Source organism: Chiloscyllium punctatum, chromosome 36 (genome assembly GCF_047496795.1).
Source record: "Chiloscyllium punctatum isolate Juve2018m chromosome 36, sChiPun1.3, whole genome shotgun sequence".
NCBI classification, from domain to species: Eukaryota; Metazoa; Chordata; class Chondrichthyes; order Orectolobiformes; family Hemiscylliidae; genus Chiloscyllium; species Chiloscyllium punctatum.
Window position 1 is genome coordinate 71623714 of NC_092774.1, and position 20264 is coordinate 71643977.

At 41.5% G+C, this 20264-nt stretch overlaps 1 protein-coding gene across 1 annotated transcript in view; it reads right to left on the bottom strand.

Moving 5' to 3' along the window:
- The window catches only part of LOC140460131 (scavenger receptor cysteine-rich type 1 protein M130-like), a 102634-nt gene that overhangs the window by 6809 nt on the left and 75561 nt on the right, over positions 1 to 20264 (bottom strand). Inside the window, exon 23 of the mRNA XM_072554528.1 lies at positions 11169 to 11381. Within this exon, the coding sequence (XP_072410629.1) occupies positions 11169 to 11381 (213 nt within the window). The remainder of the gene's footprint in view (positions 1 to 11168; positions 11382 to 20264) is intronic.

A 20264-nucleotide genomic window follows, 5' to 3' on the forward strand; every position in this document is an offset into this window, starting at 1 on the left:
TCTATGGAATTCCTTGCCCAGGGAAGTGGTTGACGCTAATTTAGTAAACGCTTTTAAAGCTAATGTAGATTTTTATTTGAAAATAAAGTAATGTAGGGACTCGGTGGGATGACGGTTAAGTGATTCACACCGGGAAATGCAGATGAATGCGAGCTGGTTCATAAATCAAAGTTTGGCTTCAAAAGTCAATTAGAGTCTGTGGCAGAGAGAAATTGGGGAAAAGAGAAATCGTCAGGTGGTAAGGAAAATTGAGATTTCATCGAACACACTAAAGATAGTTTACCATAGGGCAAAAGGAAACTCAAGTTAAGGAAAGAGAAGTAAAAAATATCTCTACTGATGTCACTGCAATGAAGGAGGCCACATGAAGTCGCAGTGTTGGTGGTTTTGAACAAGCACTGGGAAGATGGATGTGCGAAAACAGGATAAACCAGTGAGTTTTGTTAAAGTGATAAAGGAAAGCACAGTAGAAGCTAAACACAGCTGCATCAGAATGTCTAGCCTGATCAGGAGTTGCTTCAGAGAAACGTGCCCAATCTCTTTCAAGAATTTAATCTCAACGATGAGGTTACCCATATTTTCCAGAAGAAGCAGGTAAAGAAATTAAAATTTTATGAGAAACCAGAGGAAATCTATCTTTGATGGTGAGCTGATGTGTCATTCAGAAGAAATATTGCTAGAAACGGTAGTAGAATGTGGAATTCATGACAGTGCTCCAATATATATGCATAAAGATTTGAACGATCTGGTGAAAAATGGAGAGTAATAGAGAAATTCTTGGTCCCAGGAATATAGATTGTCCTTGGTAATGATACAGTTCGATGACAGATGCGAGTGATGCCGACTATGGTTGGAAGGAAATTCTGAGATTTTTCCTAAATGTGTGGCAACAAGGCAACAAAAACCAAAGTTGAAGAAGGGGAAGAAATCAAAGACAAGGAAGTTGAAGTACCATTATCAGAAACCATGTTCGATCAAAAGTTGAAGAAGAAAAAAAGTAGCCAGTGGAGGACAAAGTGATTTTTTTTAAGTTCAGCGAGGTTAACTGAATTACAAGAAACAGATGAAACATTAATGTGGTTGTATCAATAAGCAAACACAGAAGAAAAATCTGACTATGACATGTCCTGTTATGGTCTTAAATATAATGCCTTGATGAGGAAATGGGGACCATCAGGGCACTGTTGGTATGATCAGCAAGTTTGCAGATGGCAGGAAGAATGGTGGAGAAGCAGAAAGCATAAGGGACTGTCAAAAAATGCAGGAGAATATAGATAGACTGGAGAGTTGGGCAGAGAAGTAGCAGATGGAGTAGAAATTCAATCAAATGTGAGGTGACGCATTTTGGGAGGTCTAATTCAAGAGCGAGTTATACAGTAAACGGAAGAGCCTTGGGATAAGTTGATGAGCAGAGTGATCTGGGAGTTCAGATCCATTGTACCCTGAAGGTGGCTGCACAGGTGGATCGAGTGATCAAGAAAGCATATGGTATGATTGCCTTCACTGGACGAGGTATTGAGAATAAGAGCTGGCAGGACATGTTAAAATTGTACTAAACACTGGTTTGGCGGCATTGACAATGCTGTGTATAGTTCTGATCGCCACATTACCAAAACGATGTGGACCCTTTGAAGAGAGGGCAGAGAAGGTTTACGAGGATGTTGCTAGATATGGAAGGTGCTAGTTATGAAGAGGGGGGATCCTGATTGAGGTCTACAAAATCATGAAGGGTATAAACTGGGTAGATAGAGATAAGCTTTTTCCCAGGATGCAGGATTCAATAATGACGTTTTCAAGGTGAGACGTGAAATGTTTAAGGGGATACATGCGGCAAGTACTTTACACAAAGGGTTGTAGGTCCTCGAAACGCATTGCCAGCAGAGGTAGGCACGGTGGACTCATTTAAGATGTGTCTGGACAGATGCGTGAGTAGGTGGGGAGCAGGGGGATACAGATGCTGAGGAATTGGGCGACAGGTTTAGAGAATGGATTTTGATTGGCTCTGGCTTGGAGGGCTGAATGGCTTGTTCCTGTGCTGTAAAGTTTCTTCGTTCTTGTTCTTCTTTGTATCACTTAATTGTGTGAAAGGGAAATGGACAGAAGTTCATCAAATTGCATTATGAATTAGGTAGCACATGAATTAGAAGCAGGAGCAATTTGGGAGTGAGAAAAACTTAAAGCACAATGGAAAAACAGTTTTATTCGCACGAACTCCATAACAATGTAGTTGAACTTTGTCGGAAGTGTCATGCCTGTCATGGAATTGAGAACGTCAGGCAGCAAAAAGCCAGCACCATTAGTCCTCTTGCCTGCATTAGATGCACATTATACAAGAGTCTTAACTGATTGTGCAAGACCCCAGTTTAAAATAAAATTGTGGGATCAGTATTTGCTGAACATTATGGATGTATCCACCAATTTTCAGAGGCCATTGCATTATGCAGCATCGTGGATGGAAGGATTGTAAAACAATTATTCAATTTAGTTTTACTGTATATTGTCGAGCCCCAGAGATACAATAAGATCAAGGGCTAAGTTTTACATGAAAGCTGTTCAGGGATTTATGCATAGTATGAGATTAAATACTTCAAGTCAATTGTGTACAATACAGAATCACAGGGAGAATAATAAAAGTGGCATCAAACTTTAAAGACTATCTTGAAAGCTTAGAAGCAAGCTAGCCTATTTTTTTCTTTTTTTTAACATGCATGCATTAAATGAATCTAACAAATTCAGTCCATTTGAATTACTTTTTTGGCAGGGGTGAGAGGACGACGGAAATTGCTTAAGGAGAAATTGGTGAGTCAGAGACCACTCATTTGAACTATGCATCAAATTTGCAGAAAAGGTTAAATGGAACGAGGGGTTGCCTAGACTACATTTTAAACGTAGCACAGCATGTAATGTAACAGGAAGCAGACAAGAAATCAAAAACATCACGATTTTACTAATGTTCGTATTGTGCTGGTATTATTCCCAATTGTAAGTGAACCTTCAGAAGTAACGTTTAGTGGGGTTTATCAAATCAAAAAGAGATTGAGTGAGGTGAATCATTCGCTTAGTATGCCAAAAGGAAACAAGTCTCACAGTGCACTTTGTGAACATACTCAAAAAGGTATTTTCAAACGAAAGCAAAGCAAAAGGAAATCATGTAACTTGTTACCACACAAAGTGAAGAACTAATTTCAAATGATTCTTATTTGAATATTGGACAACAGGAAGGTTATCGAAGATTGGGATAGACTATTAAACCAAAAGATCATTCGACATTGGAGCAGAGATTAGACCACTCAACCCATCGAGTTTGCTCTGCCGTTGAATCATGTTTGATAAGTTTCTCAACCCCATTTTCCTGCTTTTTCCCCGTAACACATAATCACCTATACAATCCAGAATCTATCTATCTCCATCTCAAGTGCACTCAATTACCTGGCCTCCACCGCCTTCTGTGGCATTGAATTCCATAAGTTACTGTGCTGCATTCAAGAGGGAAAACAAAATAATCTGAAATAGTTATAAAAAGTACACTGTGCGATAAGACTGTTTAAGCTAGGAAATATGAAGCTAATTAAGCATGATGTAGATATAGGAAATGCTGATCCAATTAAACAACAATCTTATGGACTTAACACTCTGAAGTTGACACAGGTTCAAAAAGAGATTGAGCCTATGCTCAAAGATGATGTAATCAAAGTGAGGTCTAGTGACAAGAACTCAGCAATTGTAATTTGCCAAAGAAGATGATACTCAATGGTAATTTGCAGACTGTCGCAAAGACAATGCAGTTGGAATTTCAGATTCATATCTGATTCCAGATTTGTAAGCCAGTACTGAGAAGATGGAACAAGCAATTTGTATTTCTGAGACAGACTTCCTCAGAGGAGACTGTCATAAATCAGGTCACTTTATCTAAAAACTGTTCCTTTTCTCAAGGATACTGTGTCCTTTATATTTTACAGAGAAGATGTGAAACACAGCGGGATCCAAGACGGCTGCGTTTGCTACAGAGATAAGAGGACATTGGAAGCTGTTTTATTTGTGTGCAATCACATGAGACTTTAGGCCAAAGCTTTTATGTTTTTAGAGATAACCTGCATAAGTCAAGGGCAGTTTAGTTCAGAATTTGAGTAGAGTTCACCTGTGGAGCTGAATGGAAACAAACTGCCAGAACTCTCTCTCCTCCTCCCCTGCTAACATCAACCTTAGTCTCATTTTGTTCCTGTTGGGGCTGTTGTGCATATTCAGAACAGTGTAATTAAGTCTAGTCAGGGCAGACTGAGTTCTGTAGGTATGCTTTATTCTGTTCTTTGTGTTTCATTCTGTCATTTTGTGAAAAGATTTTCGTCCGTTTTAAAGCCTGTACACTCTCGAAAGCAAATTGGGGGCTCTTTGTGGGATTTTCAACTGCTACTGTCTTTATTTCGGAGGTTGGTTTGCTTGAGCATAAAGAGCTTGGAATAGTAATGGCTCTTTCAGTGGCCAAGGCATTTTATGGAAGTGGATGCAGTGACTTTGGAAGTTTTACAAAACGTCAATAAGACCAAGCTGCAGGAATTAGCAGAGGAGCTGGGATTGCATCGACCTCCTTCTGTGAGGAAAGGAGACATAATTACAGCAGTAGCTCAGCATTTAAACTTGGTGGAAACACTATCAGGATCTATAGAGATGGCAAGAACTCCAGTGCAAATGAAGCGGCTTGACTTAGAGGCGAGAGGCAAGGAAAGGGCTACAGAATTGAAACAGTTTGTGTTACAATTAAAAGCATTGGGGGGAAGAGAGAGCAGCAGCAGGAACAGAAAAAGAGAGCTCGCTTGAGCCCCAAAAACTGGCACTTAGAAAGTAAAGTCAGCTTAAAGACTGGAGATAAAGCTGTAGGTATGCTCAGTCAGGAAATGTGTGAGGATGAGCAAGCCCCTCGTTGACAAAAGCCTACAAACATGCAGTTAAATTTTGCCAGACGTGTCAGACATGTCAGCTGATCAGAAAACTGTAGGCAGTAACAAAACCTGCACCTTTACTACCTATCCAGCATTTGAGGAGCCTTTCACAGGCGTCCTGATTGATTGAGTAGGTCCCCCACCTCAAATAAAAAGTGGGAATAAGTATTTAATAACAATAATGGATGTATTGACTAGTTTTCCAGAGGCAATCTCATTACATAATATAACAGTTAAAAGGTTTGAAGAAGAATTAATCTTTTTTTTTCGATGAGGTGCGGACTACCAAGAGAGATCCAGTCAGATCAAGGATCAAACTTCACATTCAAACCATTCAAGGAGGTGATGGATAGCTTGGGAATAAAGCCATTCAAACCTACTGCAGACCACCCCAAATCGCAGGAAGCGCTAGAGAGATGGCATCAAACACTAAAGACCATGTTGAGGGTTTATGTTCAGCATTATCCAGATGATTGGGATGAGTTTCGTATGTACTTTTTACGATCAGAGATGCACCAAATCAATCCACCATAACCAGTCCATTTGAATTAAATGTTGGCCATGAAACAAGAGGACTATTGAAATTGATTAAGGAGCAATTAATGTTTCAGAATTCTGAGACCACGCATTTCGACTCTGTGTCAAATTTTAGAGAATGATTAAATGGAGCTGGGTATTTGGCTAGACAGTATTAAATGTATCACAGCATACAATGAAACAGGAAGCGGCTAAGAATTCACAAATTCGCAATTCTGCAGTTGAATATAAGACCTTGCTGTTATTTCCAGGAATAGGTGAACATTTAAAAATACTAATTTGGAGATGCCAGTATTGGACTGGGGTTAAAAATCACACGGCACCAGGTTATAGTCCAACAGGTTTATTTGGAAACACTAGCTTCCATCTCATGAAGGAGCGGTGCTTTCAAAGCTGGTGTGCTTCCAAGTAAACATGTTGGGCTATAACCTGGTGTTGAGTGACTTTTAACTTTGAAAGCAAAGTTCAGTAGACCTTATCGAATCGAGAAGAAATTGAATGAGGTGATATACGTAACAGGGAATCCAGACAGGAAGAAATCTCACAGAGTGCATCGTGTGAATATGCTCAAAACGCATTTTGACAGGGAATGAAAGCAAGAGGGGAAGGAAGACCAAGAAACTGAAGAGGTAAAACAGAAAAAACCTGGTATTTTCGCAGACTGAGTGATAACCAGATCCCACTATCATAAGCACGAAGTGCAAACCATAGAGAAAGATGAAGGAGTTGATTTTCAGTTAATGGATACCCTGTTTGATATAATGCTGCAGGAAAACTAGAACAGGCAGAGGGTCAGACAGAAGGGTCAGTTCAGTCAGAAAGACTAAGAGACTTGCAACAGCTAGAAAAGATGATAAAAGAAATATGTCTGGATGTGCAATCTGAAAAGGAGGCAGAAAATATTCTAGACGGTTATTATCTGAAAAATAGAATCCTAAGACCATGGCAGGTTAGTGTACAGGAGGAATGGGTCAAAGTGCAACAGATTCTGTTGCTGGTAACATACAGACAGGCGGTGTGACGGGTAAAACATGAACTACGTGTAGGAGGTCAGCTAGAATTACATAAGACTCAGGCTAAGGTATAAAAACATTTTTTTATTGTCCTGGAATGGACAAGAAAGTGGTCAAGCCACAGCTGGTAATACAAACAGCAACGTGGTTGCCAATTTCCAAATTTGAGGAAAGCGTCACGTGGGTTATAGCTGATTGTGTAGGTCTCCTCCAGAGAGCCAAAAGTGGAAACCAATACTTGTTGACCATAATGGATGTGTCTACCAAATTTCCAGCGGCAATTCCATTATCAAGGCAAAAATGGTGACAAAGGAGTAAGTATCCTTCTACACAAGGTATGGGCTACCCATAGAGATACAGTCGAACCAAGGGCCAAATGTCACTACTTGGCTGTCTAAGGAGGTTATCGATAGCTTAGATATACAGCACTTTCAATCCAGCGCGTATCATCCTAAATCCCAGGGAGGTTTAGAATGTTGGCATCAGACCTTGAAGACCATGTTGTGAGCATTCTGTGAGGATTACCCAAATGATTAGAATAAAGGATCCCATTCCTGTTGTTTCGCATTAGAGAGGCCGCAAATGAATCTAATCAGTTCACTCCCTTCGAGTTAATATTCTGGCATGAAGTGAGAGGCCCTTTGAAATTATTCAGAGGAAAATTGACAGGACGAAAGTCAGAGATCTCACAATTAGTTATGCATCGGAGGTGAGGGAGAGATTAAATCGAGTGGGTGATTTAGCTAAACAGCATCTTTAATTGTCACAGTACAGAATGAAGCAGGTGGCAGATAAAGGTTCTGAGAGTCGGAAATTTGCCAGACGAGGTGATGTGTTCGTACTGCTACCAATGGTTGGAGATCCCACCAAAGCCAGGGAAAGTGGTCCCTATCAAATTCAGAAAAAGTTGAGTCAGGTGAACTCTCTAGTAAAGATGCCAGATAGAAAAAAAGTATCAAGTATGTCACGTGAACATGTTGAAACCGTATTATACTGGAGGGAAAGAGTTGGAGAAACAGATTCTACTGCCTTGCAGACTGAGGAATGAAATCCAGACGATGTGGATTTTGAGGTGACGCAAAAATAAATTTTAATAATTAAGAAGTCCTTGAGGAGTGGGATAGGTTAGTAAGCTATCTATCTCGGGAACTTGGAACACGGTTGAAAGATTTGTTACTGCAGTATAAGGGTATATCTGAGAATCAGATGGGGAGGAGTCATACTATTGTACATGAAATAGATGATGGTAATGCTGCTCCAATAACACAATACCCTTATTGGCTTAATCCTTCCAAAGCCAGACAGGTCCAGAAGGAGGTGGACGCCATGCTCAACAAGGACATCATCGAACCAAGCCAGTGTAAGTGGCAATCGCCACAGATCGTCCTAATTCCCAAACCAGGACTCAACGATTCTGTGTGGATGATGGGAAGGTCAACGATGTTACAAAGTAGGACTCATATCCAATTCCTAGATTGGAGGATCGTATTGAGAATGTTGGACAAGCCAGTTACATAACCAATTTGGACTTAATACGTTGTTACTGGCAGGTACCTTTATCAGAGAAGAAGAAAAATATTTCTGTGTTTGTAATTCCAAATGGGTCACAAAAGCGTGCATTATCAAGACTCGAATGAGATCCAGAGGCGTTCGGCGGTGGGTGTGCAATGACCTGAATTCGCGCGGAGTTATGCATGCTAGCATGTGTATAGTTATTTTAGTGTATATGCGTGTTTTGGACTCCTAAACAATCTTTGAACGGTTTTAAAACTGAAGCCATCTTTTGATATTGTTAGTTCGTTTTTTTAAGGGGGCAGGTGACACAAAACTGATCCTTTTTATCCCCTAAAAGCTGTTCCTTTTCTGAAGGACACTGTCTCCTTGATTTTTTTCAGATGGGTCGTGAAACACCCCGGGCTCTGAAACGGCTGGGTTTGGCACAGACATAAAAGGGTATTGGACGTCTTTTCAACATCTTGGTGGTTACCATATCCAACAAGTGAGAATCCAACCAACGCCCCCTTGATGCTCAATGGAGTTACCATCATTGAATCTCCCTCAGTCCCTCACTATCCCTTACCATCTCCAACAATAGAGAATCTAACCATCATCCCTTTGACGTTCAATGGCGTTACCATCACTAAATCTGCCCACTATCAACGTCCTGTGGATTACAATTGAGATAGAATCTAACCATTGCCCCCTTGACGTTCAGTCGGATTGCAATCACTGAAACCCACCCTCTCTCAACATCCTGGGGGTTACCATTGAGACAGCATCAAATCATTGCCCCTTTGACTTTCATTGGGATTGCCATTACTGAAACACGTCGTCCACCACCAACTATCAGCATCGTGGTGGTTACCACCTCTAACATGAGAGATTTTAACCTTTCATCTTAACACTCAAAAGTGTTACCATTTCTTCACCCTGGCACTGTCAACATCCTGGGCTTTACCTTATCCATTTTCCAAGTGATTTTGGAAGGGATTATGCATTCTAACTTTTCCAGGATATGGCTGAATTGGTCTATTTTGTAAATGGAGGTGGCTATATGTCTTTCAATTATTGAATGCAACAGAAAACATGGTGACGGACAAGTAACCTGTCGCCACTCAGTGTTTTTAATTACCCTTTATTTATTAGTGTACAGAATACAAATTTCCTACCTAATTTCAGATAGCATAGTGAAAAGAAAGGCTATGGTTAATAGACTGAATGACACTTGATCAGTTCAGCAGCTGGTTTTATTTATCAAATTATAATACAGCCTTGAAACAAAATTTATAGAACGCTTCTGATCAATAATCTACCTTTGGGCCTGAACTACCTAAGTAAGGACAAAGGATTTTAAAAATTATTTCTCAGGGTTATGTTCAACATGTTAAAGAACTGACATGCGTGTTTTGGAATTCTCATTGCACTGTGGATTGAGTGGCCTTAAATACTTTGCAGAGAATAAATGTCCCACCATATTATAAAATAAGTTGATTTTCAGAATTAACGTGAAGATTACACATCTTGGATGTAGTTCGAAGTTAAATAATTCATGATTATGATCAGCATAATTTTAAAAATTGAAGAAGTGGGGAGGTGAGGGTTTGAGCTAAAGGGAACGGTTGAAAAGGCTAGGGTATTTTTTTGTATTTTTTTGCTGAGTGGTGACCTTATAGATTTTTGTAAAATCGTGAAGGGCAAGAATAGGGTGCAGCGCCAAGATCTTTTTCGTAGGGTTGAAATGTCCAAACCTACAGGGCATAGGTTTAAGGTGAGTGGGGAAAGATGTGAAAGGGACTTATGGGACAACTTCTTACAGAGAATTTGATGCATTTATGGAACGAAATGTGAGAGGAAGTGATAGACGCTGGTACAGTTACAACATGAAAAAGGCGTCTTGATGGGTAAATGAATAGGAAGGGTTCAGCGGGTTACGCTCCAAATGCTGGCAAATGGGATCAGGTCAGATTAGGATATCTGGTCAGTATGAATGAACCGGACTGAAGAGTCTGTTTCCATGCTGCATGACGATAACTCTAATTCGATGATCGTCTTCCCTGAAACGCACACCTTCCCTGTTTTCCAGAAATTCCTGCATCTGGACATTCCCCAGTGTATCGGTAGTGCAGGTGTGCTTCTCCAGATGCTAAGTGAGTCCGGTCAGCTAGGTGCACGCTTTCTTGGGGACAAGAAGGTAATACGTGGGGATGGGCTGGTCTGGCCTCCTCAGAATCGAGTTGCTGCAGGGGTTCCATCAAGTCGGGTCACCAGAGGATGGAGTGGTTGTTTCAGACCTCAGATACGAGCTTCATGGTGAGATCTGCTGGAAGTGGATAGTTTTATTCTGGGACTGGCAATCCAGCTGATCTGGACGTCCGGAGGATCTTGTCATTGAACAAGCCAGACACCCTAACAACGTTCCAAATACAGGTTCTAAATTTGTTAGTTGTCTTAAGCAAGTGCCGAGTGGATGTTCCAGGAGAGATGCAGCTGACCCATCCACCTAGTTTTAAACATTCCAGAATTAATTTACACACTAACAAAAGAAAACCCAATTTAGAATAACATAAATATTTGAAAAGCCAACCGACATGAGAACGCCACTTAAGAAAAAGCGGTTCCAATTTCCTGCAACATCCCATAATACACTCATCGGTGAAAAGACAAATTCAAACGCAGTTTCTTTAGAGGAGAGAGATGCCAGAGAGAGGGGGAGGATCAGCATGGAACTTATTCTTTGGTTACCCAGCCAAAAATTAATCCAAACACTCGGGAAATCCTGAACTGGAGGACTGACAATTCCCTTGTTATTGAACAAGTCTTCTACAAAAAAGCATGAAGGCCTCTTCAGGTAGGTTTTCCACACATATCGCCTTCTGCCGTTATGAATCCTCCAAAAATAAAACAACCAACGACAACATGACCTTGTCAAAGAAGCAACATTGTCACAATCTTTAGACATGAAAATAGACTAAAGAGAACAGTATGATTGATTTTTAAGACGTAGAAATTTATTATCATCTTATAAATTAAACATATCATCTGAAGCAGTTGATCATAATAAAAACAATTGTTTGCAATTTTACTTTTGTTTGTTTGAATCCCATTCCTGACACGTAACTTTCTGACGATTATGATTCTATTTTGTAAGAACTGTGGTCTATCCAAAAGTGTCAATCTTTACCTCACGCCTATGGTAGTGGCAGATCAACTGGTGGTTATCCTCGACCTGATAATGAGACACATTCCGATTGTTTATCATGACCAGTTTACTTTCCTTCGCAGAATCCCCGTGTGTAATATTCACGCCGTCCTGCACTATGCAGCTACTGACTGTTCTGTCTGGTTCAGCGTCAGCTTCACCTTTGATTGATTTTTGACCATTTGTTGCCAGAAGCTGAAAAGTAAACATTGTAATCAGAAAACGGTGGCTGTGGTTCTGGGGACAGTGTCTGTGCTGAGCTCTTCAAAGAAACTTTTCTGGTACTTTATGTTCAGTGGCTGGCATTGGATGCCGAACTACCCCTGGTTTTGTTTCATCAGGGTGAATGTTACCAATTCTCCAGTTTGGACAGCATTTGAGCTCGCCCACAACATTCTGATTCTCTGTATCCCATTTGCGTTAATTTTGCTGCTCAATATTTTCACTGTAAGGCACATTGCAATGGCCAGCAGAGCTCGCCACAGACTGTGGGCTCGAAGCAGTCGGAAGAGATTGAGAGACGCAGAGATGGAGAGTCGAAAAAAATCGATCATTTTACAGTTTGCTATGTCGACCAATTTCATCCTGTTTTGGTCAATGCTAATGGTTTATTCCATATGGAGATGGATGTGGCATTCTAGCACATTCTGACTTCCCAATGAATATAGCAAAGGACTTTCCCCGAGGAGTGACCCAAATGCAAGGGACCTCGGACCAACGTCATCAATTCCTGTAAGTGAAGACACAAGAGAATGAAACGGTAAAGATAGGGTATTGGGTGAGACTTCATCAGTCGGAGTAGAGTGTAGAAGTTGTAAAACCAAACTGCGGCTACATCAAGCTTTACTTCTGTCACATGTGGATTATTGTGTTCAGTTATTTCCGTAACATGATAGGAAGGATGTGAAGGCTTTGGAAAGATTGCAAAAGACGCTCACCAGGACGTTGCCTGAATTGGAATACATTTGCATTAAGGAACATTGGACAAACTTGGATTTTCTTTTACAGAAAGTAATGGGAAATCTGACAGAAGTGTATCAAAGTAGCAGCGGCATGGATAAGGTGGATCTTCGATGTTTTTTCTTTCCTCGCAATGTGAGAATGTCAAATTTTAGGGGCCGTAAATCGAAGATGAAACGGATCTGTTTAAAGAAGATAGCATCATACAGCACTGAAGCAGACCCTCTGGTAGAACTCGCCCATTCCGACCAAGTTTCTCAAGCTGAGTTACTGCCACAAGTCTGCATTTGACCTATATCCATCTAAACATTTCCTATTCATCTGCATGCCCAAATTGTTTTAAATGGTCCAACTGTATTGGCATCTGCATTGTCCGGACTAAATCTTTCTCCTCTCAACATAAAAACGTGTCCACTAATTTTGAGCTCCCCACTCCTCGGGGAAAGACCTTTGCTCTATACCCGATATATGCCACTCATTATTTCAGAATGCTCGACAAGGTCACCCCTCAATCTCCTGGATCAAGTGAAGAGGTTTCCAGCGCATCCAGCTCCTCCGTGTAACTGAAACCCTCCAGGACTGGTACATGCTGGTAAGTATTTCCCGAACCCTCTCCGCTTTCAGTATATTCCAGAAGTGGCCTCACAATATCCTGTAAATCTAAAAACGACGTCCCTTGTACTAGACTCAATGGTATGGACAACAAAGTCAAGCGTTCGAAATGCCTTCTTACCCACCCTGTCGAGCTGTTTCGCAACTCCCACAGAACGAAGTCCCAGAAAACGTTGGTGTCTCTATTCGACAGCATTAACCACGGCTCGACCACGCAATGTTCAATCCAGTGTAACCACTACAGATGTGAGTCAGTGCCTGGAATGTACTGCCACAGGAATTGGCAGGGGTGGACATGATAGAACGCTTTTGTAACATTTCGACAAACACATGGACAGGTATGCAATGGGTGTATGAAGCATGTGCAATACATGAAAATCACTGTCTCAGACAGATGCAAAACGGGGGAAATCACATTCAGTAGAAGCAGGCAGCAAGGGATGGAAAGTAGACACAGACAAACATTGAGGGGTCATGTCGTAGAATGATACCATGACAACATGCAACAGAGAATTGGACAGCATTGAAAAGTTTTTCAGCCAACTTGCATACCGGCCATGATGCTATTCGAACCTAATCCCATCTGCCTTTGTATGGTCTGCATCCCAATATTCTCTGCCCGTTCATGGGTCTATCTAAATGTCTTTACAATATTGCAATCATAACTGCTCATTCACCTCCAGTGGCAGTGCATTTCGGGCATTTACCAACTTAAGTGGTGAAAACATTCCTCGCAAATTTCCCTTCAGCTTTCCATCTCCAATCATAAATCTGTGCACCTAGTACTTGACGTTTCCACCTTTTGGACACTCCGACCATCCTCTTTATTCATGCCTCTCACAATTTCAAATGTTTCCATCTGGTCACCAGCCCAGCTTCTGATACTCTAACGAACGTTAAGTGCATTAGTCAAGAGTAAATATAAGTGGAGGAATGGGTCTGGCTGGGTTCCTCTTCAGAGAGTGAGCGTGGACTTGTTGGGCCGAAGAGTTTTTTTCCATATTGTAGGGAATTTAAAAAGAAGAAACATTCCAAGTTTGTCCAAAATCTATGCTGCCTTGTTCTTGTACCATTCACGAACGGCCGGTCTACCTTTTCATCTACTCTGCGCAGCTTTCTTATTGTTTTGCAAACTTCTACCAGAACTTTTAGCCTCCTTCTCCCCTAAAGAACCGTCATGACTTGAGTCAAAGCGATCCGTCGCACAGAGAAACCTCCCTTCAGGGCATCGTGTATATGCCTGTGAGAAACAAGTACCTAACTTTTCTAAACTTCATTTCCAGCTGTTAGCCTGTCGCAGAATTACTTTTTCCTAATCAGTGCTCGGTCTGTAACAAGAGCATTAATGATTTGGATGAAAATGTTGGTCGTCTGCTTAATAGGTTTGCAGACGGCATTGAAATTGGTGAAGCTTTCGATCTGTAATGACGGTTGTCAAAGGATATAGCAGGATATAGATCAGCTGGAAAAGTGAATAAAGAAATGGTAGATGGAGCTTATTCAGGGCAAATGTGAAGTGATACATTTTTCGAGATCAAATGGAATAGGAAATTATACATTAAATGGCAGCGTCCATTCAAACACTGATATGCAAGTGATCTTGGACCAACATCATAAATGCCTGAAAGTGGCAACAGAAGTGAATAAAGTGGTAAGGAGCGCGGATGGGATGAGACTTCATCAGTCACAGTCGAGACTATAAAAGTTGGCAATTCCTCCTGCAGCTATATAAAGCTTTACTGAGGTCACATGTGGAGTATTGTCCTCAGTTATCACGTGATAGGGAGGATGTGGAGGCTTTAGAAGGATTGCAAAAGCGGTTTACCAGGATGTTGACAGGATTGGAATGAATTTAGCAGAAGGGAACATTAGAAAAACGTGGACTGGTTTCACTGGAATCTCGGACGTAGATGGGCCTTCAAAAGATGTAAACCTTTCAGTAAGCCTCTTCTGCATTCTCTCCAAAGCCTCAGATCATTTCGATCCTCCAACGAATGCAAATCTGCACAGTACTCTAAATGCGGCCAGATCGAAATCTGACACATTTGCGACATGACTTGCAATTTTTGCACACAATGTACCTTTGAAGGCATGCAAGCCACATGCCTTCTATCTCATCTTATCCACTTTCAGGCACCGAAGAAAATAGACCCTTGGTCCATTAATGTTCCGTAAGGGTCCAGCCATTGACAATGTACTTTTGTCTTTTGTTTCCAGATGTGAATTGATCATGAATTCAAGAATCTTCTCCAATAATTTCGCTCGCACAAATGTAAAATGCAACGACCTATAATTTTCGTAACGAATCATGCCTCTCTTCTTCAACAAAAGACAAAAATTGAGTGTTCTCCAGTCTTCCGATTCTCACCTGTGGCTAAATAAAATGTAAAAATACATGACAAAGCCTCAATAACTCCCTCTCCTCTTGTCTTGCTGAATATCCTGGGTTAAAACCCGGGGGGTCTAGGGGTTCAACTCGCTTAATGTTTTTTTTTCACACATCAAAATCCTCCTTCACTTTTAAATGTATTTGCCTTAGAGTATTGACATGTTCCTCCCGAATATTAAAGTCTTCCATTTCTATCTCATTCGTGAAGACTGATGTGAAGTATTCATTCAGGGCCTCATCCAATTCCTCCAGTGGCAAGCATAAATTCTCTTCTTTATCCTTGAGTATTTCGCCAGTTACCCTCTTATTCTGAAAATACTTAGGCAATCCTTTGAGATCCTCACTTTTTAAGAACATTTCTTGGCCTCTTTTAGCGCACCTAGTTCCTCATTTAATTTTTTGCAGCTCGCTTTACATTCCTGGAGGGTCTTGATTGATTTCAATTTCCAAAAGACGTGCTTGTTTTTATTCCACTTTGACCAAACTTTCAGCATCTCGTGTCATCCATGGTTATGAATCTTGCCAGTCTTAGCTTCCTTCCTCACAGCAATATATTGATGCAGGTAGAGTTACAACATTAAAAAGACATCAGGAAAAGAACACGAAAAGGAAAGATTTGAAGGGTTATCGGATAAACGCCTAAATATGGGACACGTTAATGTCTGGTAATCTTTAACACCATCGGCCAGTTGGAGAGTAGAGCCTGCTTTCATGCTGTCTAACTGTGTGGGGTTCACGAATTCTGATCAACTGACATTCACAAGAATCCCGCCTGTCCAAAACGGATGTACCAGAAATAAACCGTGAAATTTAATTTCTCCAGTTACTGATATGCGAGTATCATTTGCATTCCCCTATTTTAAAACTTTTACCATAGGACTAGTATTATCTGCATTCATAACTCAACTTATAGAATTATGATCACTGTTCCCAAAGTGCCTCACACTGGAACTTCCATCGCAAACAGAGATAAGAATTGCAGGAAACACCCTGTAGATTCGGCAGCACTTGTGGGTATAAGGCATAGTTCACGTTTCAGATTCAGTGACATTTCATCAGAACTCAGTGTAGCTGGTAATATGTTTGTGTGTTGTATATATCTCAGAAGGTAAGTGAAAGCGTAAACAATAGGTGGAGATGGAACACAGTGAGACATAAAAACAGTTGAGCAGAAAAAGAAATGGTTAAATTTCAGCCTGGGAAATCTTTAACCACACCACCGTGTTCTCTGGAAAGCACCTCTCTCACAGACTTGCTGCAGTTACCCCCAGCGAAGCTCAGCGCAAGACTGATCTTTTTGTGGACTCAGATCCAGTAGCCCATGCAGCTGTTCACCCTCAGTCCTTTACTGTTCAAGAATTTATCTTTGCCTTAAAAACATTGAATGACGAGGAACAATTGAGAGAGAGAAAAAAGCTGAGACCATGCTATCATATCATAAGTCTCTCTGCGCCTTTCCTGAACTCCTGTTTTTCTCTGACTAACTTCTTCCACTCTCTGTTTCTGTCTCTTTGTCCATCGCTCTCCTTTTCTTTCAATCTTTCTATCTCTCTTTGTAATTCTGTTGCTTTCTCCCAAAGTCTCTCTGCCTCTCCATCGTTCTATATTTCTCTCTCTCACACCAGCTATCTATCTCTATCATTCTCTCTGTCTTTGTTTCTTGCTTTCTCTTTTCTCTAACTGCCTAGTGACTGTTTTCCTTCCTATCACACTATCAATTCTTTTGTTCTCACTCTCGATCTCTATCTTTTTCTCTCTGTTTGTCTTTTTATCTCTCTGTTAATTCCCTTGTGTCTCAGTCCCTTTCTCTCACACTCTTAACTCTTGCCTCTTGCCTCTGTTTTTCATATCCTCTCATTGTGTCTCTCTCTTTTTGTCCTCTCTCTCGCTGTCTTTCTTCTTTTTCTCCATCTCTTTTCTTTGCTCTCTTTTCCCTCCTTCACTGTCGGTTTTTTTTTTCTCTCTATCTTTCTTTTCCTATTTTCACATGAACAGGACGTGGTTTTATCTTGTAACGATAGATGTTCGAGAATCTTGGATCTGGGTTTCCATCAAGTTTCTCCACTACATTTTCACCACGGACAGTCATTGTCCTGATTCAGCTACCCAATGTTTTCACCGTCTGGTACATTTTTGTTCACAAGCAGAGCTTGCGGGAGACTTTTTGGCCAGAGTTCAAGAGATCCAGAAATACAAAGTCAATGGAAATCTATCATTTTGTTGTGTGTTATCACAACAAGTTTCGCCCGTTGTGGTCAACAGTAACGCTGTATTCGATTTGGAACCAAATGTTGTATTTAGGGTGTCTGTCTGTCTGGATAAACGTATTTGTCCAGGAATTAGGCTTCATGCTACAGCACCTCAGGTACCACACGAACAATGTGAGTTATGCCAATATGCAGACGAAAGTCAGAGAGCAGCTGAAGAGTGTGTCCAAATATCCGTTCACTCAGATTATTCAATGTAATCAAAACCAGGTAACGCTAAGAGATGCCAGCAAATGTTCCAAATCATTTCATATTCACTGCGCTGGGAGACATCGATCCCTCTAAGACTGTGGGCTTTCACTAAGGACCCAGAGCTGAGTTGAAGATGTTTCTATGGTAAAAGAATAAGGAATGAGGGAACGATTGAAAGAGACGGGTGCAAACCTATCTTAAGAGTGACTGTTTTGAGCTTATTTCAGGGTTAACAGAAGGGAAACCCGTTTTGAGTGTTGTATAGTGTTAGGGTGGGCAGCATGCATTCCTCAGCAAATAGAGGTGGGACTGTAGGGAGCAGTCAGCGCCTGTTCATTTAATGAAGTATTCTGCTTAGTATTTTCAACTTTTCCCATACTCACTGCTCAACCCTCTCCCAATGTCCAGGTCATCAGAGGGAGCATCCATATTTTATCTTTAGCAAGACCTTCTCATTGGAGAGGGTGATGGCCCAGTGACAATTCTCACTGAACTGTTAATCCAGACCAAGGTAACGTTCTTCAGAACTCGGTTCCAGTTAAGATCATAAGACCAAAGGATCGGAAATTAGATCATTTGTTCCATAGAGTCTGCTCTGCCTTTCAGTCTTACCTGGCAAGTTTCTGAACCCCATTCTCCCACCTTCGCTGTTGCACCTTTGATACCTTTAAAATCAAGAACCTGTCTATCTCTGCCTTAAGTGTACACAATACCGTGGCCTCCACAGCCTTCTATGGCAACAAATTCCAAATTCACCACTCTGCAGCTGAAGAACTCTCTCGTCCACTCCGTTTTGAAAGGCATTCAATTTTTTTCTAAGGCCGTATGTTGGAATTTCTGTTTATTTTTTAGAAAATTCTGGAAATAACAATCGAACGAAAACCATTGTTGGTGGGTGGAAATGACCATCTGGTTCAATAATGGACTTTAGGGAGAGAAACTGCCATCTCTACTTGACCTTGCGTACGTACGACTCCCGACCCACAGCAAAATCTCTTAATTCCCGTCTAGGCAATTAGAGATGGATAAGTAATAACAGCACAAGGACGTAATGCACTCATCCAGTGAATGAATAAAAAGAAATTTCGTCCGGCCACCCCCTTGCAAGAGTACAATGGGAAGGTTATGATTCATGATGACCTGCACAAGGACATAGAACGTATATCAGCGCAGCACTGGAAAACGACATTCGGTCAATTGTGGTGTGCTTATGATGACGCCAAATTAAACTAATTCATTCTCCTGCCCAACATTCCTTTCCCTGCATCCCTTGCATATTCTTGTGTGGATCGAAAACAGCCTTAAACCTCTCGTTAGTATCTCCTTCCAGAACTACACAGGTTCGTTTCAGGCACCTAACATTCTCCGTGCAAAGAAAAAATCCGCCTCAAATCTCCATTCAACATTCCCCTTCTCATCTTGAACTTATGCTTCGTCTTATTAGAAATTTCAAATCTGGGAAATAGATTCCAACTGTCAACCTTATCTGTGCAGCTCAGTATTTTAAAGACTTCAACCACGTCTCCCCTCAACCTCCGCCGCTCCAGAGCAAGAAAACACAGATTGTCTAGCCTCTTCTTGTAATCCATGACCTCCAGTGGAGGCAGCATACCGGTAAACCTCTCAGCAACCTCTTGAAAGACTGGACGTCTTTCCTGTAATGTGGTGACGAGAATTGAATGCAACAGTCGAAGTGCGAACTAGGCAAAGCTACAACTTGACTCCCTGGCATTTGTGCTCAATTCACCCACCAATAAACGGAAGCAGCACCTCACACTTGCCTGCATGAAGCTCCAAGTGCCATTTCTCTGTCCACAAATCTCAATTCCACTCAATTGTTTGACAACTTTCTTCAACCACTGCAGACCATGAGCTGTAGGCTGACACCTAACGCCCTAATGGGATTTTGGGAGATCGATCTGATCACCTATGGTCCTGTTATTGCGGGATTCCCTGCATCCGGATTGTGTTGGCGAACCTTTTGACACGGTCTGCACTGACATCGCCGTCAATTCATCCCTGGGGGTAATACCCTGAATCAAGGACTGTCACATTCAACTCTTGATTCAGAAAAATCGCGGCTCCCAGTGGGCAAGAGCTGATTTGCAGTATGCACCACGTGGTTCCTGGTGACTGGCATATGTGCTTCATTCGGTCTCTCGACACGTCCACCATTTCCAGGTAGGGATAGGGACAGAGAGAGAGAAAGGAAGTGGGCGGAGAAAGGGTGATTGAGAGACTGAGCAAGAGAGAGGGACCTACAGAAAGAGACATAGAAGGACGGCTGTGAGGGCGAGAAAGTGAGAGTCAGAGAGAGGGTTTGAGAGCGAGAGAAAGACAGACAGGGAAGGAGGCGGGGAAGAGAATGTGTGAGAGAGACAGGAATACAGGCATAGAGAGAGAGAGATGGGGAGGGAGGAAAGGAGGGCGAAAGTGTGAGAGAGAAGGAGGGAAGAGAGTGACAGACAGACAGAGACAATGCATCGAAGGAACAGGAAGATGCTCGGAGGAGAGATATTTAGAGAGACAGTGATAATGTGGGGGAGACAGAGAGTGAAACACAGAGAGGGAGAAGGATTGGAGAGGGGTAGATTGAGGGACAGAGAGTGTGAGACAGAGTGAGAAAAGGATAGTTCGACAGAGAGGATGAGAGAGGAA